At 51.1% G+C, this 25,897-nt stretch overlaps 10 protein-coding genes across 10 annotated transcripts; 7 read left to right on the top strand and 3 right to left on the bottom strand.

Moving 5' to 3' along the window:
• CPAR01_09464 (uncharacterized protein) lies at positions 1–830 on the bottom strand (the record flags this gene model as incomplete). Its single annotated transcript, XM_060493729.1, has 3 exons — positions 1–242; positions 299–481; positions 656–830. 3 exons carry the CDS (start codon positions 828–830, stop codon positions 1–3), a joined length of 600 nt encoding a protein of 199 aa, XP_060347859.1.
• A 2,116-nt stretch (positions 831–2,946) lies between these two features.
• On the top strand, positions 2,947–4,223 carry CPAR01_09463 (uncharacterized protein; the record flags this gene model as incomplete). Its single annotated transcript, XM_060493728.1, has 2 exons — positions 2,947–3,718; positions 3,781–4,223. The coding sequence occupies 2 exons, from the start codon at positions 2,947–2,949 to the stop codon at positions 4,221–4,223; spliced, it is 1,215 nt and encodes a 404-aa protein (XP_060347858.1).
• Positions 4,224–4,724: 501 nt separating this feature from the next.
• Positions 4,725–6,326, bottom strand: CPAR01_09462 (uncharacterized protein; the record flags this gene model as incomplete). The annotated part of the gene is made up of 3 exons (XM_060493727.1): positions 4,725–5,318; positions 5,375–5,976; positions 6,041–6,326. 3 exons carry the CDS (start codon positions 6,324–6,326, stop codon positions 4,725–4,727), a joined length of 1,482 nt encoding a protein of 493 aa, XP_060347857.1.
• Positions 6,327–7,276: 950 nt separating this feature from the next.
• CPAR01_09461 (FAD binding domain-containing protein) lies at positions 7,277–9,030 on the bottom strand (the record flags this gene model as incomplete). The annotated part of the gene is made up of 5 exons (XM_060493726.1): positions 7,277–7,551; positions 7,624–7,832; positions 7,904–8,331; positions 8,409–8,879; positions 8,941–9,030. 5 exons carry the CDS (start codon positions 9,028–9,030, stop codon positions 7,277–7,279), a joined length of 1,473 nt encoding a protein of 490 aa, XP_060347856.1.
• Positions 9,031–12,034: 3,004 nt separating this feature from the next.
• Positions 12,035–12,133, top strand: CPAR01_09460 (uncharacterized protein; the record flags this gene model as incomplete). The annotated part of the gene is made up of 1 exon (XM_060493725.1): positions 12,035–12,133. The coding sequence occupies one exon, from the start codon at positions 12,035–12,037 to the stop codon at positions 12,131–12,133; it is 99 nt and encodes a 32-aa protein (XP_060347855.1).
• Positions 12,134–13,072: 939 nt separating this feature from the next.
• CPAR01_09459 (TAM domain methyltransferase) lies at positions 13,073–14,697 on the top strand (the record flags this gene model as incomplete). Its single annotated transcript, XM_060493724.1, has 7 exons — positions 13,073–13,171; positions 13,232–13,255; positions 13,627–13,791; positions 13,832–13,869; positions 13,931–14,068; positions 14,133–14,552; positions 14,631–14,697. The coding sequence occupies 7 exons, from the start codon at positions 13,073–13,075 to the stop codon at positions 14,695–14,697; spliced, it is 951 nt and encodes a 316-aa protein (XP_060347854.1).
• A 794-nt stretch (positions 14,698–15,491) lies between these two features.
• Positions 15,492–17,267, top strand: CPAR01_09458 (sulfite oxidase; the record flags this gene model as incomplete). Its single annotated transcript, XM_060493723.1, has 2 exons — positions 15,492–15,694; positions 15,791–17,267. 2 exons carry the CDS (start codon positions 15,492–15,494, stop codon positions 17,265–17,267), a joined length of 1,680 nt encoding a protein of 559 aa, XP_060347853.1.
• A 698-nt stretch (positions 17,268–17,965) lies between these two features.
• Positions 17,966–19,497, top strand: CPAR01_09457 (methyltransferase domain-containing protein; the record flags this gene model as incomplete). The annotated part of the gene is made up of 8 exons (XM_060493722.1): positions 17,966–18,034; positions 18,096–18,125; positions 18,189–18,282; positions 18,332–18,373; positions 18,442–18,596; positions 18,722–18,897; positions 18,962–19,381; positions 19,452–19,497. 8 exons carry the CDS (start codon positions 17,966–17,968, stop codon positions 19,495–19,497), a joined length of 1,032 nt encoding a protein of 343 aa, XP_060347852.1.
• Positions 19,498–20,114: 617 nt separating this feature from the next.
• CPAR01_09456 (uncharacterized protein) lies at positions 20,115–21,362 on the top strand (the record flags this gene model as incomplete). The annotated part of the gene is made up of 1 exon (XM_060493721.1): positions 20,115–21,362. One exon carries the CDS (start codon positions 20,115–20,117, stop codon positions 21,360–21,362), a length of 1,248 nt encoding a protein of 415 aa, XP_060347851.1.
• Positions 21,363–24,239: 2,877 nt separating this feature from the next.
• Positions 24,240–25,856, top strand: CPAR01_09455 (uncharacterized protein; the record flags this gene model as incomplete). The annotated part of the gene is made up of 1 exon (XM_060493720.1): positions 24,240–25,856. One exon carries the CDS (start codon positions 24,240–24,242, stop codon positions 25,854–25,856), a length of 1,617 nt encoding a protein of 538 aa, XP_060347850.1.
• Between the last annotated feature and the right edge of the window lie 41 nt (positions 25,857–25,897).

Raw genomic sequence — 25,897 nt, 5'->3', positions numbered from 1 at the left:
TCATTCGAACTTCAGATGGCCGTTACGTAGTGAGAACAACATGACGGGTTGAAGGTCAAACCAACCCAACAGGTCATCCAAGAGAGGAGGGTAAGAATAGCTAGGTATCTCATTGATGAGACAAGTTGCTGGTCTCAGTGCCACATCAGACGTCATTGCGATGGAAGCACGGAAACGTACTGGCTCAGAGTGATTGCAAACAGCTGCGTGATCCTCGCTATCCTGCGATTTGCCGTCGCTTACTGGCATAGCACGAAGCAGGTAAACGCCGTTTCTTTAAGCTGTCAAAGATGATTACCCAGGGTTGCTACACCCCCAAAAGTGTGAGGCCAAGTGGCATTATCGATCGGATGCACCATATGATTGGATGCATGAAGGTAGTTTAAGTCGGGACTGGTGAGTAAAATCCGAGTACCTACGATGGAAAGTCCAGCCTTGTGTTTTGCAAGTAGCAGAACAACGTTAATCTGGGCATTAGACTCCAGACACCATGAAGAATAATGAGATGTGATATTGGAGCCACAAGTGTCCTGCTGTGCCCGGTGCTGCATCGGGGTCACGCTATCTGATATGGAATCCTCACGATGAACACTTAGGAGCATGGAACTTCTGCTGCCAGCATGGACAAGCCGACTATTAGTCTACTCTGACTCACGACAGAGTGTTTTATCACCATCAACACATCTGCATCTGTAGTCGTTCGCATGTACCTTGACATCCACGACCAAGAGCTGACCATGTAGGGTTGTAACCGTTATACTCTCGATGCCTTCTTCCTGAGTCTTAAGTCGTACTTCAAATTGTGACACGACAAATTCGAAACCTGACATGCCCATTCACATGGGCGTGCTACTCAGTTTCTTGAGCACTCCAAGTCATCTAGTACCTACAGAGGTCCACATAATCAAGGAAGGCGTATCAATAGCCGCCCTTGTGCTTTATAAGAGCTGCTCAAATGCACGTCGTGAGTAAGGTATGTGCGACTCGACTCGACATCCAACTCTCTTTCTTAAACCCGTCGGTCCGAGGCGCTCAGTGCCTCAGATTACAACATAAACAGTGTAAATGGACGTTGAATGTGAGACCAGACGATCCTGGCGCATTGGAGCGCGTCAAAACAAAGGAGGGAGCAGAAGCTATTGTGGTCCACCAAGAAAAAGCATCTACCGAATCCCCAGCGCTTCTCTGCCAAGTTTACTATACGAGAAAAGGTATAAGTGGACGTCTTCCCCTTAGGCCCCTCTTTCGTCCCTTGACTTCCAGGGACATCTCCACATCGGGACCTCCTAGTGCACAATACACAGCCTTAATCATGTGGAAACGAAGAATGTCGTGCACATTTGTGGAGACGCAAGAGGTCAGTCATGCTGACCGGGACATAATAGACAGGGAACACTGGTGCTGCCTTGATTCCGAGCCGGCTCACCGAGATTATCAAAGTCAAAAAAAAAGGCGATGTAGAAAACTTGGCTCCAATGCTGTCCAGTAGGGAAGGTCGCATTCTCAGGTCATCAACTCTCACCGGAATATCACGCTACTTTCAAGAATTCGGGTCCTCCGCCCGAACGACGCTAAAAGCCAAGCTTGCGGTCGCGATTCTTTAGTGTCGCGTGCCTTAGAGACCTGGTTGGAGACGGACGGCACTTGCGCAGGGGAGCTCGGAGTTCAATTGGGACAGTCTGCAGATGGAGGGGTGCCCTGCCGGCTCAAGTAGGAAATGATACGATTCCCATTGTGGTGTGCAGGACCCTGAAGGCGGGGGTTGCGGGGGTCAACCCGTTCCCAGATATTCCAACTTTCGAGCTGATAAGATTTCTATATGGAAACTTATCCAGGGAAGCCCAGGCTCAGGGACCGAAGTCATTTTGCGAGTGGACATCTGAGTCGGCGCAAAAGAAATCTTGTACTTCTATTGTTGACGATTCATGGGCTAAGAAACCTCGGACTCAACTCCAGTCAAGAAGGGGGTGACATATCAAAAAGTTCAGGACGGTTAGGGTTTGCCGGGGAACGTGCAATGACGACAACCACGTTTTGCAATCCGGTATAGCAGAGGTCTAAAAGGGTCTCACATCGGCTCGTGCTGCCAAACCGACCTCGCACAGCAAACTATGCCTCTTCGTCGCAAGAGTTGTTGCAATAACACCAGGGCTCCCGAGTCAGGATAGCCGCCCGGGGTTTCATCGCCAGGCCTCTTTTGTTTGCAGTGTGGTACGGAAGCAAGGGACCACAACACCCACATAACCGCCCTGGCGTAACGGGAACCAAAGGGGCCACCATCCTGGCCGAGCAAGGGTCCGAACGCCGTTTTTCTGCCCTGCTTTTCAACATCTTGCTTGTTCCGACCTCCGTTCCACCGTGTTCCTTGTTTGCATCTCACAAAGAACCCGGATTTTCTTGAAAGCGACAATATTACGATTTTCCAAGGCTCCCAGGGTTGCACCCGCGCTGGAGCACCGCCGTTTGTGAGAGGGCAGCTTGCTTTCCTTCCTTTCCATAACATGTATTTCCCTTCCTAATTACTGTCATTTATGTACATGCCTTGACACTCAACGGGTCCATGCCCCGTGAGTATCTCGCCCGGTCGGGCAGCAAACGGTTATTGGGACCAACAGGTATAACGCATTGTTTAAGAAACCTTTCGTCCCAAAAACTTGCGCCGTCCCCCCATCTCTCGCCTAAAGTTAGAAAAAAGAGGGGACCGATTCCCGAACAAAGACTAGTCATGTCATCGGAGCATCAACGTTGTGATCTGCGGTCCCCTTTATGCCTCTGCCGAAGCGACGACATCCCGGTCCGTTCGTCGAGTGTGTGATACCCTAGATCTCGCGCGTCCGTCAAGTAATGATAAACTGAACGCGATCCCGTCGCTCTTCCGTTCTCACGAGGTCTGTTGTGAGCAGAACTTTTGGACGAAACCTCAGATGATCGTATAGCCAGTTCGCGATGTGTTCAACAGCTCCGGCCAACAGCCTCTTCGGGGGCGCGTCCTTCTCCTTGCCCTATCATACCCTCGATGGAGCTGTCATCGCTAGCAAGATGGCTTCTTCCACCATGGTGGTCACGGAATCGGTGACTGAGATCACAGAAGTGACGGAGCCAACAGAAGAAGTGGCACAGTTGATTTCAGCGCCGACCATTTATCTCGATGACAGCGGCGACCTGAGACTCTCCGTCGGCGGCGACGTTGAAGAACACCCACAAGATTTCGTCGTCTGCTCAAGGGCCCTTGGTCGAAGCTCTCCTGTGCTGAAGGCCATGCTATTTGGTCGCTTCCTTGAGGCTCGTCCGGTAGAGGGTGCCGGAGAGTGGGCCGTCGACCTGCCCGAAGACTCACCAGAAGCAATGGAAATCGTACTGAACATCGTTCATGGCCACTTCAACCTCGTCCCGGAGAAGCTACCGTTGATGCGTCTCTACAACGTCCTCACAATCACGGAGAAGTACGACATGACCGTCATCGTTCGCCCATGGGCGCGCTCGTGGATGCAGGGCGTCAAGCACCAGACCGACAATGCGTATCTGCTATGCGTTGCTTGGGAGCTGGGAGACACGGAAGTCTTTGAGACAATGTACAAGAAAATCACCTACGAGTCAATGATTGACCTCCAAGGAAGGATCGTATTTGGACACTTGGCACGCATCTGGAAGCCTGGGCCAGAGGGATACAATTTTCCTCTCGAAAAGATTGTCTACCTTCGGCCCCCGGAAGTCTTCGGTAAGTTTGCTCCGCCGATCAACTCAGTCAGGTCGTCAAATCGCTAACACGACAGTCAACAGAAACCATCGCCAAGCACCGCCAAACATTGGTCTCGGCCTACTTGGACCACTTCGTCCTCCTTTACCGATGTCTCAAAGACGGATGCAGATACATGAAAGGATACTACCACAGCTCACCAGACGCCGAGGAGTGCAACAGCATGCTTCTCGGGTCACTAGTGAGATCTCTCGCCAAGGGAAAGGTCGACATTACCCTCCCGAGCCCTTGTGAATCGTACAGAGGAAATGTGGAATCGTTGGAGAAGGCCATTGGCGCCGTCAAGCTCTTGACAGTGCACAAGCCATCTCCAGCGAACCAATGTTTGAAGAGGATAGAAGAGGAGCTGGCGAAGGGCGCAGTTGCCGCCGGCGTAACAAAAACGGAGTTGGTTGTCATTCAACCGGAGCATCGGGGATATCTGGAAAAGCAAGCTAGTAAGACCGGAGTTGTCATGGCTGGATAAAAAGGTCGGTTGCATCATCGGTGTGTAATGGAAATGGAATTTTGGGATAGGGATTGTTGTTCCTGGGGTATTTCTGGGAGGGTGCATGGTTTGGGAACGGTTAAGTCTGGAGTTTTGGGCAGAGTTACGGGAGACTGTATGAAATCATTCAGGAAGATTAGATTTTATTACCCCATCTCTTTTAATTACTCGCAAAGATTCTAATTAGAACTTTTCAACCAAGTCAAATCAGAAAAACATGCGTGGCAACAGTTGAGCACGGGGTAGGCTGATTCTAGCTTCGTCTGTGCATTGAGAGATCAGCGCGGGGTGGAACTATGTGTTCACGAACGTCATCATGCTGTATCAAAACGGCGTAAAGATGGGATAAACACTTGAATCAAAACCTCGAAATTTTTGTTTTATGCCAATACACCATCCCGCAGACTATGTCATCAGAGTAAACGCCCAGCCCTAAACCCCAGATTTGCCCACTATCAGGAGCCAACATGCCATGACTCTTCAGTTGAAGCCAAGGTTGCCAATCGTAACAGACTTGATGTTCTGGTACTCTGCCAGTCCATACTTGCTGCCCTCCCGGCCAAGTCCACTCTCCTTCACACCACCAAACGGTGCCTCCGCCGCGCTGATGAGACCGGTGTTGACGCCCAGCATGCCGCACTCCAATCGTCTCGCTACACGCATGACTCGGGAGATGTCTTTGCTGAAGAAGTAGCCCGCAAGGCCGTACTCTGTAGCATTCGCCAGCTCCACGGCTTCTGCCTCCGTCTTGAACGAAAAAATGGCCGCCAGCGGGCCAAAGGTCTCGTCATGTGCGACCTCCATGTCGGTAGTGACCCCGCTGATCACTGTAGGCTCATAGAAGTACCCCTTGAGTCCCTCTGGTGCCTTGCCGCCCGTGTGGAGGACGGCACCCTTCTTCAGTGCGTCTTGTACGTGAGCGTCGACCTTTTGGACGGCGGCGGCGTTGACGAGGGGGCCTTGTGTGATGCCCTCGTCGATTCCACGACCGAGCTTGTACTGCTTTACGCGGGCTACGAGCTTCTCGATGAATTGGTCCTTGACCGCCTCATGGACGAGCAATCTGTTTGCGCACTGAGGATATCTGTCAGTCTGACTTCTAGGATGTCATTACCTTTGGAGAGGCTTACCACGCATGTCTGTCCGGAGCACCTGAACTTGCAAATTAAGGCACCCTCGACAGCTTGATCGATATCCGCATCATCAAACACAATGAACGGGGCATTTCCGCCCAACTCCATGCTCACGCGCTTCATCGTACCCGCCGCAGCCTTAGTGAGCATCTTACCGACACCAGTTGACCCAGTGAAACTTAGTTTCTTCACGATAGGGTTGTTGGCGAGCTCCATCGACGCCTCTCTATCCTTGGTCGGCACCACATGGATGATGTCTGACGGAATCCCGGCAGCGAGTGCCAACTTAGCCAGAGCCAGAGCGCTAAAAGGTGTTTCGCTTGGTGGCTTGATGATTACTGAGCATCCCGCGGCGAAGGCTGGGGCAATCTTGCGGGTGATCATGGCTGCTGGGAAGTTCCAAGGGGTGATGATTCCGCAGACGCCCACAGGCTCCTTGAAGGTCAAGACGGTGGTGTTGGCGTAGGATGAGGGGATAGTATCGCCGTATGACCGTGTCGCTTCCTCAGCGAACCAAGAGATGAAAGAAGCGGCGTAAACGACCTCGCCTCTGGCTTCGGCAAAGGTCTTGCCATTCTCCAAAGATAGGATCAGGGCCACTGAGAGGGCATTAGTTTGTCAATTTCTTAGCAGGTAGTCATCTAATGTTGCGAATCCACTCACGATCGTCAGCGTTGGCAATGACCAAGTCGAACCACTTTCTAAGCAGGGCGCCTCGCTCCTTTGCTGTTGTTGACTCATGGAACTTGGCTGACCCCTTCTTGGCGCTCTCGATGGCATCGATGAAGTCTTGCCGGCTCAAGTTGGCGCATTCTTGGAGGACCGTCGCGCTTGACGGTTCGTAGACGGGGAATGTTTTGCCATCCTGACCATTCTTCCACTCGCCGGCGACGAGACCAGAAGAAATCAGCAGGCTCTTGTCCTGGAGCTTTGCGAAGACGTGTGCCATTTTGTGCCCTAGTGATGTGATGTGCACTTATTTCTGGCTTTGTGCGATCTATTAAGAGGGAGGAAGAAAAGTGGAATAGCTGGTTTAAGACTCTACGACACGGGAACTTATTTTTATATATCCCGCCGTCTTTGGCCATGTTTCTTAGTTTCCTTGAATCACCCCATTCTCGTAGCGGTGACAGCCGAGCTTCGGAGCATTGCGGGGACGCGAATCGACGGCGATCCGGCTGCCGGTCGTGCATCAAATCCACCGAGGCTCATGCAGGAGATATTGGCGCTAGTGAATGCCTCGGAACTACGGAGGGCAGTTTATATACAACCCCGCAGTCGAAACACCTTCCCCTAAGTCGACACTATACGAGTGCAGATGGGCTCGATCAATCGAGAATTATCCTCGGTTCCATTCTATTAGTCATGGATACTCCAGGGTACCATCCTATCCCATCATGCGCGCGGGATAGAGCGGGAATTTCCTCGCTCTCCGGCCGGCCCGGCCCCATTTGATGTGGGTCAACCGGCCCGGCGGGTTCCGATAAACTGAATCTACCGGCCCGGCTCCGATGGCATGACAAGGCGGAATCCGAATGATGACATCCGGGTAGCCGCGTGGGATTACGTATCATAAGGCGTTCTGATTGTGGGATCGACGTCGTGCTTCAATCTATAACAACTTGCTCTTCCAAACGCGGGGCATGAGCTACTGTTTCTGTCCATTCGTGGATTGGTATACGTGAAATGGCAGTCTGTCCAAGATACAAGCATCTTTGAGTCGTAATTTGAGATATAACTAGCGGAATTTAGCTGAGTACAACCGAGACATATCGTCTTTCATTATAATTGGGCTCAAGATCCGTCTATGTACATAGAGCACGCGTTTCTGAAGGCTGAATTTGTTGACTAGTCATTCTATCTAGGTAGCCTACGAAGTGGACAGGTCTTGAACAAGACTCAGTTCAGTTTGAACGATCCTCTAACCAGGCCTTGGGAAGTGAAGATTCCCCGCGGGTCAATTGATCTCTGGATCTCTTGGAGCCTGTTCTTATTGTTCTCTCCGTATCCTGAAAATGGGTCTTGATTATGATTCGCATAATTGATATACAGCCAAGGATGCAGCAAGTCCATCGAGTCGGCTTCTGCCTTGCCTCGGTTGATGATTCGGTCGGCATAGGCGTACATGGCCGCATCGTCCTCCGACTTGGACCATCCAAGAGTGAGAAGCGCAACTTTTCGGTGGTAAGGATAGTCAGCATGTGCTCTACTTCGATAGTACGTAAGATAAATGGCGGAAAGCATACTCATCAGCGGGCCATCGGACTCGACTCCGAGAGAGTTTCCTCCTCTGACCTTCATGGCATCGATAGCATTCTTGTGCAAAGCCTGAACAACAAGCGAGGACGAGAGACCCGGAGTGGTCTTGACGCCCTCAATTTCTTCTGAGTAAATGTTGATCAACTGCTTGTGCAGAACGCGGGAAGGGCGGAAAGTGAAAGAAGCATAGACGCGACTGCATTCCGGGCAGTCAGAACCTGTCTCAATGGGCCAGCAAATGTGCTGAGGGTTCGGAGGTCGGCTTACCGTAGTCCATGCGGAGAGACACTGTCAAGACTGTGGTTGCTCATCCAATCGACTCGAAGATTGCTCGTCTCATAAGGGATTTTGTTCAACTCGGTGAAGACAGGTGGTTCGACGATAGGTTCATAGTACGCTTGCGAGACGCTCATGCTGAATCGGTCATTGGCAACATCGTAAGAGTTGCGAGTCCAGAAGGACATGTATGTGTCAGCAGCCAGGTTGGTCGCAAGTTGATAAGACTGATCAACGAGCTGATCGGTGAAGTTAATATGATAGGTCCTTGCACCACCCCATTTCTGTCCTTGCGGCACAAGCCGCGAACGAAAGTTGGTTATGATGCCGAAGTTATTACCACCTCCTCGCAAAGCAAAGTACAGGTCTGGGTGGGCAGTCTCCGAGACATTGACAATGGTGGCATTTGGTAGCACAAGCTGTTGCATAGTGAGTTAGCTAGGAGCTTTCTGTAAGGTAACGCAACGTGTGTTCCCTATAAAGTCGAGGTGCTCACTTGATACTCCCACACATTATCCACAGCCAAGCCGTGTTGCGGTCCAAGATCGGAGAGTCCGCCGCCGATCGTGAATCCGGGAAGTCCAACATCCGCTGTTCTCCCGCCAATCATCGTGAGATTATGCTTCTCCAGTGCCAAATAAGCGTCGCGAAGGACATGACCAGGTCCGAGATTAGCTTTGGTGCGGTCTTCTGAAATCTCAATATGGTCCATGAGGTGCAAGTCGATCGTGATACCACCGACTGAGTTGGAAGCATCCAGATTTGTCATGTGTCCCCCGCCTTTGATCGCGAATCGGCACCAGTTGTTGACAGTGATCTCAACGACTCTCGAGACCTGAGGCGCGGTGGTCGGCTCTACGCGGCAGGCGGGGAGAACCTCCTGCTGCTTCATGTCCCATATCGCAAAGGAAGGATCGTTGCTACCTAAATGTACGGCAGAGCCGAACTCCTCCATCAGTTGAGAGCACTAGCTGGTCGATCAGTACAGGGAACTCTTTAGAGGGCTCATAAAATTGAGGATATCTCACTGCTTGACTGCATCCCGCAGTTATGGAGGTTTCAGACGCAAAACCCAGCCGAGTCTGGGCAAGGAGGCCGAGGATGTACCCGATTGCCATGGTAATAATTTCCGGATCAGAATTCTTAATCTGAACAATGGATGAAATGAGTGTGAGGAATAATCGATTCACTTGGAAGGATTGTTGCTGCATTTATCTACTCCCAGACGAAGTCACTGCACTAAACCTGTGACTTCGGGGGCCTGATGGATGTCGATGATACTTGGTCACCAGCATACAAGGTATCGTAGCATTCCACATCGAGCTGCTGCTTTAGGAAAGAAGCTGGGTATAGCTGTATGCTGATAGCTCAGGTCGGGATCCATTTCATATATGCAAGCGACAAGAAAGACTGTCGTCATGTGGGATCAATGCAGTCAAGCGGACCCCGCGCAACCCACGGGCTTTTGAGTTGACACTAAGAAGATGCTCTTCAACTGCCTATTTCTATGGGCGATCCAGCATCAGGATCAACATGCTACGTCCGGACAGGCATCCGTAAGTGCCTTGCCAAATGTCACCGCCAAATTCTTGTACGAATGGGTCAAGTCCGAAGTCGCATCCACGCGGCCTGCCAAGAAGCTCGATCCAGGAGCTCATCTCAAAGCGACTTAATGCATGACGTTGCAAAAGACGACACCACACAAAGAAAATGTTCAGATAGCTATCCGTGAAACACAGGACGAGGACAGGGGACGGATGCCGATTATGTTCTAGCGCAAAGTCCCATCGTGCGGCTCCTCCCGTAGATGTCAGTTAGTCAGATAGGCGTGTCCGATAGACGTTGTTTCCTGGATTGCGCGGCCAGCGTCGAATCTATGTAACAGTATGGAAGTCGCACGTATCTACTTGAATTTTCAACTATAAATACAATCATGAGATGACCGTGTTGTGAATAAGTACAGTCAATTTGGCCAAACCTAGAACTGAAGAGAAGGGGACCGGACTGAGAGTTCAGAACTATGCCTTTTCGGGGGTCCATCCAATGCAGTGTCTCTCGCCCGAAATGCAATGTTGTCAGAGTTCCAGAGTGTCAGCAGGTTGCATGAAACCCCTCACCCGCACCAGCTCAGAGCCAGGTTCTCAACGACATACTTAGGATGAAGCTCAGACCCAGGTCGTGATCAGCAACTACCTTGTACGTTATCGGTCGCCGAAGGGGATCTCTCATTTGTCTAAAGACATCATGGAACTGGAACTGGACACTCCAGAAGCACCCGAAACCTATTCGTTGAACAATTGAGTGGAATGAAGAAGTTCAGGGTTGTCCGGCCATTGTTCGGTTCTACGACGTTTGTGGTGGCTGAATCGGATCAGGGAAGCTAAGAATGATCGGGGCTAATGTTTAAGTGGAACTTTCTCACATGCAACCTGCTGACGTGCCGGGGTTAGGGCGCCTCAATGAGACCGCTCGGCAGGAGATAAGATGAATGGGCTGATGAGACCAATTATTCGCTTGGGCAGGTGAATCTAGCTCACTAGCAATCATCAGACGCCATTGCGCCGGGACGTGGATGGTAATCATAGCACACTTTGATAGCCTGTATAATTCTCATAGAAACTTTTCCCCAGTCTCTGTATTATTGTATTGGGAAAGGTAAGCTGGAGTAAGTGAGCTACAATTCCTCCTGAATGACTGATTCAACTCAGAGTATTAGCATCAAACAGTGCAGGAAATGCACGCAAGACAGGCATTCCGAACCCATTGCCAAGTACCTATTGAAGGTTGACGTTTGCCAGAGGATCATTCCTCTCACATCAGCAGACAAGCTGACCTATCGAGACTTCGCTTATCCTGCTTATTCGACCGCGCCTGTGCTTGGCACGCCGTAACGTGAGTTGAATCCGAACAGGAGAACGGCAAGCTCGGAGGATCGACGCTATGAAAACACCGCTCAAGTTCTCTGAGACCACATCAGACATAACGAGATGCTCAAAAACTAAACCAGATAAGAAAGACTCTACCCTCGAGAGCATGATGGCGAGATATCGAATCTTTTCTATCAGCACCGTAGACGACGCTAGCAGCGTCGACCTTTTCTCAGGATTCACTGATGGCGGCCTGACTTCTTTGAAGCTATCTCACGAGGACGGTCGCTGCAAATTGGAGTAAATCTACGTTTCAAAATCTTGCGGCCTACAATCAGTCTGTGTAGAACTTAGCAAGCCTCATAATGTTCTTTACTGCCTAAACAGAAGTGGCTTGGTTAGTACTTTCAACGTGGAGCAAGACGGAGAATTAATGCCCATCGTGAGCCGAAACACAACTATCGGCCCCGTCAGCAGCACGCTCTATAACAGCTGTGAGAATAGAGAAATGGTCGCTGCTCACTTGTAGGCCACTGATGAAGTACTTGACTTTTTTACTTGAGGCACTAATGCTGCCGTACGCTTTACGGGCTTGAAGCTATGTTGCGACATGGAACGCACCCTTCGACGGCCAAATCAGCTAGCTCCAGACGTTTGTGTACTCATCGCCTAAAAGACCAAAGCCGGAGCAGAGCATCTCGCACCCTCATGATGTAATTCTAGACCCGACTAGGGAGTTAATTGTTGTGTTTGATCTTGGTTCTGACCTTCTTCAATTTTGCTCTTTCGACAAAGTCATAGATCTCTTGACCGAGATTAGTAGACAATATACCGTGTCCTTGGGATTCAGGTCCACGTCAGGGCGTGTTCTGGGCACCGAATGCGAATTTTACCCGAGGAGACTCTCTGCATCTAAATGTTCTAGCAGAACTCGACAGCACCATCACATCATTCCATTTCACATATCCACTTTGTACAGGCGTCATTGCTTTTGAGCAGACTTTCATCATCAGCTCGGACAGCTCCCCGCCAGCAGCCTCTAAGGGAATCGTGGCGGAGATCGAGGTTTCTGTAATCAAATCCGGTTCCTTAGTCATAACATGACATGAACCTATCCAACTAACAAAAGAGTTTATGGCTTGACAACAGATTTATCATTGCCTCCAATCGCGATTATTCGCCTTTCGAGATACCCAATTTCAACTCGAACAATAAGACGCAGGAGCCTTCGGACCCTCTCGCCATTTTCAAGCCAATGCCAGATGGCGCCTTGTCTTTTGTACAATTAGCACCTGCGGGGGGAAAATGGCCGGGACATTTCAAGATGAATAAGAGGGGGATCTGGTCGCTGTAAGCTTGCAGACCTCGACTCGAATGGCGGTCATGCAGAGGGATATAGACAGTGGAAATCTCCGGTCTATCGTTGCTCATATCGTTAATATAGGTGAAGTTGTCACTGCTGTTTGAGACGAGTAGCTGGAACAAGCCATATCAAAAACGAAGACAGCGACATTGAGGTTTTTGGCCTCTATCATCGAGAGTCTCTTAATCTTGATCAGAGTCAAACAAGTCCTTAAACTCCGTGGCAAGTCTCGATATCTGTGTCAACTGCAATTTGCGTCAATTTACCTGATGTCTCGTATGATGGATGGACATCTTCACCAGAGATGCAGCCCCGCTCGATAAAAGTTGCCGATGAGAAGCCATACTCACTGAACGGCACAATGGATGAATGTTTGTTGAGTCCCCTTAAGCATTTGGGGCTTTCAAAAGTTGGGTAATCGGAAAACCCCTCTTGCAGAGAAATACCGAAGCTATACTCGATTCATCCGCCCAGAGGCAGAATAAAAGCTCATAACGACGGCAAGATGATGGCAGTATCTTGGTGATCGTGTTGGTTCTGTTCATGATGTTGGATGCGAGCTGGACGCGAGGTCGCTTCGCAAGGGTCCATAAATCTCCAACAACAATTGGTTGCTAGCATTTGTTGCTGCATGGGCGATACTTCCCCTGCTGTTTGTTGAACTCTTATTCGTTCTTCCTCAAGGGGGATTATCCTCATGCAGAAGTAACGCCCGTTAATGAATCCACGGCCGCAGAGCAGGGGGGCTCAATGGCCCACAGCATTGGTAGCGACACTCACGTGCACTTGAACATCAGTGGCATCCTGTCATCCAACAGAGTTCATTCCCCAGAAAAGTCATCCGCAGCCGCCCGTTGGAAACCCGCGACAAAAGTTATTGCTCGCACAGGTCACTACGATATGTACTCCCGTCCACCGTCCTGTCGCACGATGGGTGTCGATTCTGCCATCGACGTAGACGCAGCACTAGAGCCCATACCGCCCAATAATGTGCCTGATAGCGAGGTCATTATCGAGGCTGACAATCAGGTACGCATAGTGCATCATCGCTGGCCCCAGGTACACAAGAGGATATTCTAATGACAACAGAACGAGGATGAAAGAGAAGAATCGGTAAGGCCTGATAATTTAGTGGACAAAATAAAAGCTAGGAGTTGCCTGGCCGTGAAGAGCTCCAGGCTGACCTTCAACCAGGGAAGTGTAGCTTCGTCGAGTATGAGTGCCACAAGCTCAATTTTCGGATTTCGTATCGAAAATGGAAGAACCTATCATAAGTACAAAGATGGCAGTGAGTCTTTCAACCCTCACGATTACGACTTACTTAAACTTCATGTACCCTACACGACGACTCCTCGAGACATGGATATGCTGACGTACCACGGTAGAATACAATTTGCCCAATGATGAAAGAGAGACGGAAAGATTGGGTCAGTTCTCACTCAGCAGACCTATTGATCATTCTAATTATAAGAACAGACTTGCAGCACACTTTGTTTCGACTTACGTTTGGCGATAGACTTGGTACTGCCCCACCAAGTGATCCAGGGAGTAACGTCGGCAGAGTTTTGGATGTAGGCACAGGGAGTGGGATATGGGCTATTGACTATGGTGATGAACATCCTCAATCTGAGGTCAGAGATTACATGAATGTACGTGAGACAGAATTCAAAACACTGACTGACAGCACAGGTTCGAGGCATCGATCTCTCAGCTGCACAACCAACTTTGTACGCAGTCTGACCACAAATCCCTTTGATAGGGCAACCGGCATACTTACTACTTGCTTAGTACGCCAAAAAATGTGAAATTTCTTATCGACGACCTCGAAGAGCCGTGGACCTACTCACGACCTTTCGACTACATACATAGCCGAATGATGAACTCCTCGATCAGGGACTGGCGAGAATACATAAGAAACTGCTATGAGTGAGTCTCTTGATTTGATAGAGTCTGTGATATCATACAGTAACTCATCAACATAAACGCACAGCAACCTCAATCCCGGTGGATATCTGGAGTTAAATGAGATTGATGTCAAGCCACTCTCTGATGACGGCACCTTGAAACCGGAGCATTCCATCTCTCGAACCGTCGAGATGCTCCAAGAGGCTTCAGAGCTATTTGGACGCCCGTACCAAGATCCCAGGGCATTGAAATCGGTTCTCATGGAGACGGGTTTCACTGGTGTGACGATGCAACACTTCAAGTGGCCCACCAACTCTTGGCCGAAGGAACCCCGGCACAAAGAGCTTGGGGTTTGGAATAACGAGAATCTCACACAGGGATGGGAGGCGATCTGTATGGCGCCGCTCACGAGGGCGCTCCGTTGGACCAAGAACGAGGTCTTGGTATTAATGGCCGAGAACCGCAGAGACTTCTGCGACCGAAACATTCATGCGTACTTTTCTATGTAGGTTATCATGACCCTAGGCCGTCCTTCAACTTGGAGATTCCGACGTCATCATCCTAGCTAACATTCCTTTTCTAGATGGTCGATTTATGGACGAAAGCCAATAGACACAGACATGGGTGGCACCGAGGAACGTAACGAGTAAGGTCACGAGGTGAGGTATAAGGATAACAGGGAGAGTAGGTGACGTGAACAGCAGATGCGCCTCACGAGAGGGATCCGAGCTAATCCTTGAGACCGCGCCGGCTGAGAAAATCGAACCAGGAACACAGACAGGTTCAACCCACTATAGCAAGTCAGATACCCATTAATCTACACAATTTCTGTTTTCCGGCACGATTTATACTGTGCTCATGTACGGTGCTCATGCCCTCATAGAGAAATGCAATGTTACTCTCGATAAGATCACTGATTGGCAATGAGATCCAAGAAATGTCGGGGTTGTTGAGGGCTCGGGCATATGCTCGGAGCTTTCTCGGACGGCAGCGGCATAACGAAAGCTAGAACCTACAGACCTGGGTTGAATGGCCCTTCTGCCCTTGTATTAAATCAAAAGCTTGCCTTGTTGTTTAGTCCAGTCGGATTGAATCCCTGTTTCCGTGCATCAGTGTTGATTCTGATTTAGGCTTTCGGTCAATGCGACGTGCTGAACTCTGTCTAAGCTCGTGCAGCTATCATTGGCCTGATGGGCTACAATTACTGATGCGCTCAGAACCTAGACTACCGGTTGGAGTGCAAAGCAAACGCCTCGGTCTCAGATTTTTGAGAGGTTCAAAACATGAAGCTCGGCCTGATGGACGTGACAGAAAGTACGCAAAGAGCGTTCGATTTACAAACCCGGAGCATCCCGCCACTTCTTTCATCAAATAATGAAGGGTCTCCGATGCACACCACCCCTTCGAGGCTCGATACTGCTGCGTCCGTAGTAGGGCAGACATCATGAAGACCACTAACAGACCCGATGAATGGAGGATTGAGCAGGGACTGGCTGGGGCGGAGCTTCCCGTCCTTGACATGACGGGACCGCAAACCAAGGCTCTCCCCCCTCAGATTTTTGGTGACCTAACGAAAGATGATGCCGCCATAAAGAAAGTCGGCGACCCGAACAAGTTGTTCACCGAGGAGCGGCAAGGTTGGACCGGGTGAGTCCCTTCAAGCGACTTCAGCACAACCTGCCTTCGATTACAAACACTATGACTGCATGTCTACAGCAGCTGACAATTCCGGATTCAAAACAGCTTCGTCGAGTGGGAAAATTATCCGGAGAAGAAGGCCGCGGCCCATAGGATCTTGACCTCCCAGACATTTCCCCCAAATCCAGAGTTCCAGCTTGGGCCTATTCCAGCTAGCAATCCTGTCCTTCCTGGTACTCATTGGAAGATGTGGCACAAGGCGGTTGGAGGCGCTTTGTCTCGCATCCCCGACGACTCGTGGGATATTGTGCTCAAGGAGAAGCACGCCGAAATGCTGCATCTTCTCCAATTTCCTTACAACGGCGAGCCTCCCAAGCGCCTCGTGACCGACAAAGAAATTACCCCGAATCCCCTCCACTTCGTCCGAAACCATGGCGGGATTCCGATCATTGACAAAGAGCACTACAGCTTTCTGTTGGATGGACTTGTAGCGAACCCGAGATCGTTCACTTTGGATGACCTCATGGACGAAACCAAGTTTCCGCGGATGGAGAAGACAGTGACGATGCAATGCTCGGGAACCCGACGTATCGAGCAGATTCTCAAGTACCCCGGTCAGGGTGATGAGGTGCCTCAAGCACCCTGGGCTGAAGGTGCGATCGGAACTGCCAAGTACGTTGGCATCAGCCTCAAAAAAGTCATCAAAGCCTGCGGTGGACTCATCGAAGGGGCAAAACATCTCGAATTCTACGGCGCGGACACCTACTTCAAAGATGACAAAACCATGAACTATCTCGTCAGCGTTCCATGGTCAAAAGTGAGGGCAAACGAGGTCATGCTGGCCTGGGAGATGAATGGCGATGTTCTTCCTCGCATTCATGGATATCCCCTTCGCATCGTTGTGTTCGGCTACATTGGAGCACGAAGCGTCAAGTGGCTTTACCGCATCAAGGCTATCAAGAACCCTACACGTGCGCCTGTTCAGAGCCAGGAGTACCTCTACTTTCCTCAACAAGTCGGCAAGCATAATCTCAAGATGACGGACGGCATCCAGATCCAGGAAATGCCAGTTAGTTCTGCCATCATGTCGCCTTGGACCAAACAGGTCGTCATACATAACGGCAAAATCCGCTGCAAGGGATGGGCCTACTCAGGTGGTGGTCGCTGGCCAGAGCGGGTTGAGCTCTCAGCTGACGGGGGGTTCAATTGGTATACTGTGCCGGTCGAGAATCTCTCCGAGAAGCGAAAATGGACCTGGCGAACCTGGAAGATCGATCTTCCTTGCGACGTGGAAGGCTGGATTGAGATCGTCTGTCGCTGCTGGGACAATTCGCTTAATACTCAACCGCCCGATGTACGCACAGCTTGGAATTGGGGCTTACATGTGACCAGTTCTTGTCACAGAATATCGGTTTACAGTGTAAACAACACCCGACCAAATACTCAGGCACGCCTCCGGGAATTTGCAGACAAGGGTATTCCGTTCGCTCCAATCACAGTACCCCTGGCTTTCCCGTCTCAATCTTGGGAGGAGTATGAGGAATTTTGGAAAAAGCACGATCCACGGGATGCTGAGGATTAGTTGACTGCCTTTGTATTTTGCTTGATATGACGTTGCGATGGCTTTACTGTATGTATGCGGGATCGCAAGAGGGAATCGTCAGAAAGCTTCAGGATACAACCCAAATTGAATCAATGAAGACGACTGTGATAAAAACTGGACACAGGAACTGTTGGGGTGAACATCGCGCCTTGACAGCCATATCGATGTACCCCGTCTGTTACGGATCGATACCGCTGCAGCACCCATTCTGTGGTTCGCTCTGGGCATTGGGTACCGCTAGCACGTAAACAAAGCGACCGGAGTTTCGAACGCATGTGGTGTGGTTCGTTTACACCGCCATAGACAATGAGCAATTGATGTTTACTGTGCCGCGAGCTAGCTGCCACTTCTGGAACTGCCCCCCGAGTACCAGGGTTTTGTCGCAGATAGCTGGTTGGATCCGACTGGATCCGACTGGACAAGCCAACATGCATATCTGCGTAGTTGTCTCCAGATGTCCAGCCAAGAAGAGGGGTAAATCGACGTGGGACCCGTCTCCAAAATATTTCCCATCGGTTTCGCGTTGTGAAATCTTCCCATACCCGACATTGCACAGACATAGTTCATAGCAGACGAATCTGGTGCTCAGCGACTGTTACATTCACTCCGCTCAAGTCTGGTTGGGCTCATCCGCATAGAACATTTCATATCATTTGTGCTCAACAGTGGAGGACACGATGTGCAACGACGACAACAATAGCCCCACCCCCCAGCCCCCACCAGCTGGCGCCATCGCGGCTGATGAGGTGAGATGTCTTAAGAATCCGTCGAGAGATGGCAATTACTGAAAGTGCATGTACACTGTAGTTCACCGACGACAATTCCTCATTGAATGGTGTAGGTATCTCGGAAGATACACCAGGAGGTGCCCGCAGAAGCCAGCTGACTAGGTGACTTTAGGGTAGCATCGCGTCGTCCACCTCGACTGTAGCGGCCTCGATTCTTGAATCTAGACTAGAGAACGGGAGAACGTACCACAAGTACAAAGAAGGGAGTATGATTAAACGAAATCATCTGAGATTATACAAGACTAATCGTTGCAGAGTACTGGGCACCTAACGATGAGAGAGAGAAGGACAGACTCGGTAGGTTGCTAATTCTCCCAACCCTACCTTGGTTGATAGCATTTTCTCTGACTGACGGGCTGGGCTAGACCTTGTGCATAATCTCTACCTTTTGACTTTTGACTACTATCTCGGAACTGCGCCGCCAACTCGAGAGGACTCGAAAGTCGGTCGCGTGCTCGACGTCGGCACAGGCACCGGCCTCTGGGCAATCGAATTCGGAGAGGACCACCCCGAGGCTGAGGTTCGTAAAGCTTGCTATGCTTTGATCCTGGAGTACAGAGTGTTGATGGCGTGTGTTCTTCTCTAGGTCACAGGTGTGGACTTGTCGGCTTCCCAGCCAAACTTGTATGACACATGCCTTCCAAGACGAGCTTCTCTTGCAGAATCGCTGATGAGATTATTAGCGTACCTCCGAATGTTCGGTTCGAGATCGATGACATCGAGGAACCATGGACTTTCAGTGAGCCCTTTGACTACATTCACAGCAGAATGATGAAGGGCAGCATTCGCGACTGGAAGAAGTTCCTCCAAAGCAGTTTTGAGTTAGTCACCTCAAGCATGTCCATCCGGAGGTGTCTAGCTACTAATGACTGAGCGTCCATGCAGTAACCTCAACCCTGGTGGATATCTCGAACTGAACGATATCGATTTCTTCCCCTTGTCTGATGACAACACGATTCCCGAGGACAGTAAGCTCATGAAGGCCTTTGGGTATTGCTTTGAGGCTCTCGAAAAGATGGGATCGCCTTTTGAAGAGTTTAGCCGCTTCGAGACCCTGCTCGCCGAGGTTGGATTTGAAGACATTCAGGTGCAGCGTTTCAAGTGGCCCACAAACACGTGGCCCAAGGATAAAAAGCACAAGGACCTGGGCGAGTGGAACCTCGAGAACCTTTCGCCCAACTTGGACGGTCTTCTCATGGCGCCGCTGACGCGAGCTCTGGACATGAGCCAGGCAGAGGTCCACGTTATTGCGATGGAGGCTCGTAAGGAGCTCACGGATAGACAGATCCACGCTTACTTCAATGTGTATGACTCTCCTGACCCCCCTAATAATCTGTTTCGAAGGTACGCTTTCTGACCTTTTCTCTCTCTCTAGGTGGTCGATTCATGGACGCAAACCAGCGGCGGCGGCGGCGAACTGAGAATGGCCAAGCCGTCACCGATCCGGTGATATAAAACTCATAGTGTTCTTCAACATGTGGGGAGGTTTAGTTTGTTAGTGACTTGATTTAGGCTGGCTTACCTGGAAACAAGTATAACTTAATGTACCAAATGAGACGCGAAGATGGCTGAATTTCCCCCTCATTTTAAATGCTGAGAAAAGATGACTTTCGTATCAGCTATACACTGATGTCAATAAGTGATTTCAAACTCTGGTCCAAGCAGCGCAGTCGACGAGGTCGTCTCTCCTCAACGCTGATGGTGGCAACATTCTGATGAGTTCAGGCACTTTCCTCACATGGTGTTGATTTCACCCGACTGCTGGACAAGCTTATTTTCAAGTGGAGCAGAGCGGCTCAACCTGGGGCGGACGCGAGATCATCTCGTATTCAGTGGGGGCTTATACGTCGATATTGAAAAACACTATACATAGAACCTAAAGGGCCCTTCGCTCACGCGGGCTGCTCCGAGATGAACGCCGATCTTCGAGACTAAAATTGACGCATTCCCACATCACAAACATGCGATTTATGTCAGACTTCTTGCCCGGTCGAGTAACCTGCTGCCGCTGCTGTTGGACTGCTCAGACATCCGCGAGATGAGAGCCTCGAACATCCTATTGTTGCAGGGGGCAACTCTGCTTATTGGCACAGCACTCGCCTCTAGCTCGTCTATCAATAGAAGAGCCGACATCTCATCCTGCAAATTGCCAGCGACAAACGGCGTCTTCTTCAGCTCTGGTTTTGGCTACAAGTACGATTGCGCTCCCAGCAAGGGCACCATCAATGCGATCCTCATCTTCATCGATTTTCCGGATCAGACCGCTTCAGAAGCTTCTCCGCAAGAAGTCTACGACCTCCTGATACCTCAAGCCCAGCAGTGGTTCAACACGTCATCGTACGGCCAGCTGTCGCTCAACATCACCGCAGACACGAGCCGATTTTACCGCATGCCCAAGAACGCAGCCGAATACAACTTCGTCAGACCTTTATCGCAGCAAGCTCACTATGCTTATGTCCAAGACGCGCTAGAGCAGTGGCTAGATGTCACCAACACGCCAGTCCCTAGGGTCAATAGCACCGAGGGCCCTCTGACTGATATCTTCTACGTGATCCCCACAAGAAACGCGACGAATATTGAGCTTTCTGCAGCTCTAACCGGTGGCGCATATACCAAGAATGTGAACTACATTGCGAGAAAGGCTGTCACCATGGGCATTGACACATTCGATTGGTGGGGTTACAAGGCGGTGAATCACGAGACGGGCCATACCTTCTGCTTGCCGGATCTATACCCCATACCGACGGGTTATACGGGTATGTACGCCGGCAACTGGGATATGATGGCCAACGTGGGGGCTTCTAGCCCGGATTACGTCGCATGGGACAAGTGGAGGTTAGGCTGGCTTACGGACGATCAAGTCGAGTGCGTCGTTACGTCGGCGGCTCCGCTCAACGGCAGCAACATAACTTCATCAACGACGCATAAACTCACGCCACTGGAGACTATGGGCGGCATGAAAGCCGTGGTTGTGAAGCACAATGCGACGATGGCGCTGGTGGCCGAGGTGAGGTCGAGGGAGGGCAACAACCTCAACTCATGTACGACTGGCGTCTTGCTCTATACTGTAGCGACGGATCTTGGTACTGGCGAGGGTCCGATCCGAGTCCTTGATGGGAATCCCGGCTGGGGAACGACTTCTTGCATCAACGATGATCTTGACAACGCGCCGTTGAGTTTGAACGGCGGGGGCGCGAGCGCATACACCTTGACAGATCTGGGTGTGACGGTGACGGTGGTGGAGCAAGACGGCGATAATTACACAATCCGCATTGATGTATCATGAGAGATAATGATTGATAAGTCTAATGGACGCGTAGGATGCATGGGAATGTCGAGACTGAGGGCGCTGAAAGGTCGTGGTGTGTCGAGGTCTCCACTGCCAAGTGCTGTCAAACGTCAGAGGTCCAAATCTGTAGGCCGAGAGAAGGCAGAGAAAACGCTGCAGGCGTGACAGGTTTCCACCAGGGCATGTTTCGGCGATTCAGTGCATGTCATGGGAGCATGAACGGCAGTTCATCACACAATCTTGATAAGTAACGTTTCGTATGTTGCATACTGAGAGCATCTCAAACTTCAGGTGTATAGAATGGGATGAAGTTCATCGTTGGTGGAGGAAACAAAGTTGGGATTCTCCTGAAGAGACTGCAGATGAAGAATTCGGCCAGTGCGTTCGGACTGAAGAAAGAGCCAGAAACAGGTGGTTGTATGCCATTGCATGATATCAACTGATAAAGTTCATGATAAGCCGCCTTCGATATTGTTTGATCGTCAACGAATCTGAAGGAACAACAAGTTATCGTAACTGAAGTAAGGGAACTGACAAAAACACCAAAACATCAAGCAAATTAGAGTCTACTATATCTAGGAACAGCTTGCCTACACTGAATCAGGCATTCAGTTGAACAGTGGGCTCAGATCAGTCAGGCCCAACCACTAGATTTCGGGGACGTGGTTGAACGCAACTTTTACTCAGGGCCAGCCGTCTCGTCAGACTGGAGATATTTTGTGAATCGTAATTCGAAGTCCGAAGAGAAAAGGGGAGGGAAAACAACACCTAGCTGTTTTTGCACTGAAAATGGAACTGGTCAATTTTCGTTGTTGATAATGAGAGTAATTTGGTAGTCAAATCGTCCAGTCGTCTAATAGCTAGGCAACTTTGGAGAACCCATCCACCGTGGACGAGGGTCGAGTCATCCCACCTCAAAATCGATCAAGGACTTCACGGCGCCATAGGCCGAACTCCGAAGGGCGAGGTAGATCATACCACCTTACACAGGAGGGAGTGATGTGAGATGATTGCTTGCCAATACGTAAATCATCCCCGCTTTGATGGACGCTCTATGCGATGATTTCCTGCCAGCCAGACATGTGCACGAGGGTGGCTAGGGCCGCATGGTGATGGTGTCTGAGGTTTCGCCCCTTGGCACTGATGCGTCTGAAGTCTCTGATCGCCTGAAACAGAAGATCTTAAGGCAGGCAACGAGTACAAGTCTCCACTTACGGTGCCGCAGAAGCGTTGACAGACGTTGGTCCCGCGACGGGGTAGATAGACTTCTGGCCAGATAGTGGGATGGTGTCATGCATGCATTCCCACAGAAGACGAAGGGAACTGGGCGACAGTGGTTTGGGGGTCCAATTGCATCCATAAGATTGTCGAGCATTTTGAGTTCCATTTGACAACTGGATCTGACGTGAAGTTTCCTGCAGGCACTGAGGGGCATGCCCGCTTGTCCACCACAATAAGCTTACCAACTGGCGGCAACTTTCCTCATTTTCAGAGGATCCAGAGATAGATGGCAATATCGTCTGGACTCGGATCATAGCTGGCCAGGAACGACGGCCAGAATCTCCGTTGAGCAAGATCGGTTGAATCCCATCTGCTGTTCGGAGCGACATCCCGAATAGGGTGACCTTGTCCGCAGAAAGTGCATCTTCAGGGAGAAGAGGCACTTCTGGAGTACATTTCGCCTACAGAATTACGCAGTAATCAAGCTTTCCAGACATCTGTAGCGCGGGTAGGCCCTGCGCTAAGCCCTAAGAGAATGCGAAAGTGACTCCTTACAAACCAGTTACCCGCCCGGCGAGCTTGCGATCCGGAAGCCACCGAGGTTTGCTATTGGCTTCGGAATGAGTTAAGCATTTGGTCGTGGGGAACTCGGCTTTGATAAGCGGCGGTGGCCCTCTCGAGACGCACGGGTGAAGACCCTCCCCCTTCTTCTCTCCCCTCCCACCCATGCCACCATCGCAAAACGTTCCCACCCTTACCCCAGGCGAAACTCGCTCTATGACAACCTGCGGCTGATTCTGTCTGATCTTCCGCCTCATCTTTCCGTCCACATCGTTGTCGAGGCGTCTGAAGTCTGCGGCGCCTTACCGAATGCGCCGACCACCCGTCGCAAGACTTCCAAAAACTCAGCCGATATCGCGACCCATGTTGCAATAATGAACGCAAATGCAGCCACGCCATAGTCGTTCGCTAGCTGGTCGCGCCCAATTCAGACCATGACGGCCTCGCGCCCCCACCAGACTTGCTTCATGAGTGGTTGACTTGGCGATGACATGGTCACCCGTCGCGTCTGTTCTTTGAACCCCCTGCACATGCCATACCATGATTTCGGGTCCGATAGATTCCTGTACCTGACAATCTTCTAAGTCGCCGTCTTAACCGATTCGGCTCGTCTCATGTTGTCTCGACTCTCGTCCCCCTCGGCCTCCATACCCCGGGGAGAGCGTCGTCTGTCTGAACTTTTGAAGTCTCATCGCAACGGCGTGCTAGCCAAAGCTGGCCGAGCATGAGGCTCTTGCTCTGGACCGTCTGAATTCCACTGATTCACCAAGGATCTGCTCTGATCATGTTTTCCATCCAATCTCTTCTTTATAAACCTGGCTGATCTCCCTCTCGGCACCAAATTTCTTCTTCTTGGCTATAGCTTCTCATCTTCATACGACATTCTCTTTGCACCGTTTCGTTTCATTCTTTTCAATTTCGAGTTCTGTGAGCTCTTCCATTCTTTGTATCGCCAGCAGATCTGACCTCGTTTTACTCTACTATCTTACAATCAACTCTTCGCTTCAAACCACGTCAGTCGACAGCACGCAGAAGGCCGGTCTTTTCTGTCTTAATCACTCTCGACCGTCGATAATCCAAATCTCAATCAAGATGAAGTACCAGACTATCGCTTTCGCCACTTCCACCCTCGTCGGTCTCGTGGCGGCCAGTCCCTACCACCGTCACCACCATGTGAGACGTGTCAGCAAGCGTGAGGTTCCCCAGGAGCACTCTCACGAGATCTTCCTCAACATTACCCGCGAGTTCCTGAACAAGGAGAACCCCAAAGCCATTGCCGACCCCGTCTTTGGCCTTCTCGGAGACGCAGCCGCCAAGACTGGCGCCGGACAGGTCACCAACTTGGCTTGCCTGCAGCAGGAGACTGCCGACCAGGCTTTCACCAACGCTAAGGCCGCCAAGGATATCCGCGGCATGTCTGCTGCTCTCGTCTACCAGACTCTTGAGCGCAACACCGCGGGCGTTGGTGTGAACAGCGCGGCTTGCACCGACAAGCCTGTCAACGCTGAGATCGCCGCCCTCTCCAAGAAGCACCAGGACCCCGCAGCCGATGGCGCTGCAGCCAACAACAAGGAGGTTGCTCTCGCGCTAGCCAAGCAGTTGGCCGCGGTCGGCGGTGATCCCATGCTGGCTCTCGAGAGCGGCACCTTCGCTCCTGGTGACAAGTCCGACACTACCTTCAAGGGTCTCAGCTGCGACACTGACACCGACCCTACCGGATGCATCTTCACTGAGAAGAAGCTTGTCCTTGATGCGACTCCCGACGAGATCACCGCCGCTGCTAAGGGTGTCACTCAGACCATCACCGGTGGCACTGGTGAGCTGAAGGCAACTCACATCGACATCACTGGCCTCGCCGTTGCCGGCCAGGCCGGAGCTGCTAAAGGAGGACAGACTTCAAGCACTCCTGCCAAGGCTAAGAATAGTGCCACGCCTTCCAGCGGCAACACAAACTCCAACTCTAACACCAACACCAACACCAACGCCAACGACGCTTCTTGCGATGCAGCCAGCTCTAACAACGGCGCAGCCCAGACTCAGGCCAACAACAGCACTGCCGGTGGAAACAACGGCAACAACTCAAACAACAACGGCAACGCCAATACTGGTAATGGCAACAACGTCCAGACTTTCACCGGTTCTCTCGGTGGCGCCCCTCCCCCGGTCATCCAGAGCTCCGGCAACCGCCCCTTCTCCGTCAACGGTGACACCTTCGTCGGAAAGGGCGCCGCCCTCGGCCGATCCTGCGACGTTCAGCACAACGCCTGCGCCCGCGCCGTCAACAGTGGCCAGCTCGACGGAGAGGTCTCCCAGTGCGACGAGCAGAACACCCAGTGCCGCGCCCAAGCCAACCTCCGCAAGCGCTTCTTCAAGCGCCAGGCCACCGACTTCGGTTCCTGCAGCGACCCTTCCGTCGTCTTCAAGGACGGCTTGCCCGATCGCCAGGCCGCGGCTTTCATCGCAAACAACCAGGGCGACTTCAACCACGGCTCTGCGCAGAAGATTGGTATCATTGCTGGCTTCATCTGCCAGCGCCTTTCTGACAGCTGCAAGGCGCCTGCTGCTACCGTCGAGAGCTGCAACAAGGCTCAAACTGCGGCTGTTGCTGCTACTCAGGATGAGACTGCTGCGAATGTGTTCAACAGCATGCTTATTGGCGGCTCGGCTAGTGGCAACGTCACCGCTCGTGGTGAGCTCAGACTTCACTGATTGGAGTACTTCAGAAGTGCATTCGAATCGTTACTCGATGA

This window comes from Colletotrichum paranaense (assembly GCF_030867605.1).
Source record: "Colletotrichum paranaense strain IMI 384185 chromosome Unknown Scaffold_7.1, whole genome shotgun sequence".
Classification (NCBI taxonomy): domain Eukaryota; kingdom Fungi; phylum Ascomycota; class Sordariomycetes; order Glomerellales; family Glomerellaceae; genus Colletotrichum; species Colletotrichum paranaense.
This window is presented reverse-complemented; position numbering and strand designations above follow the sequence as displayed.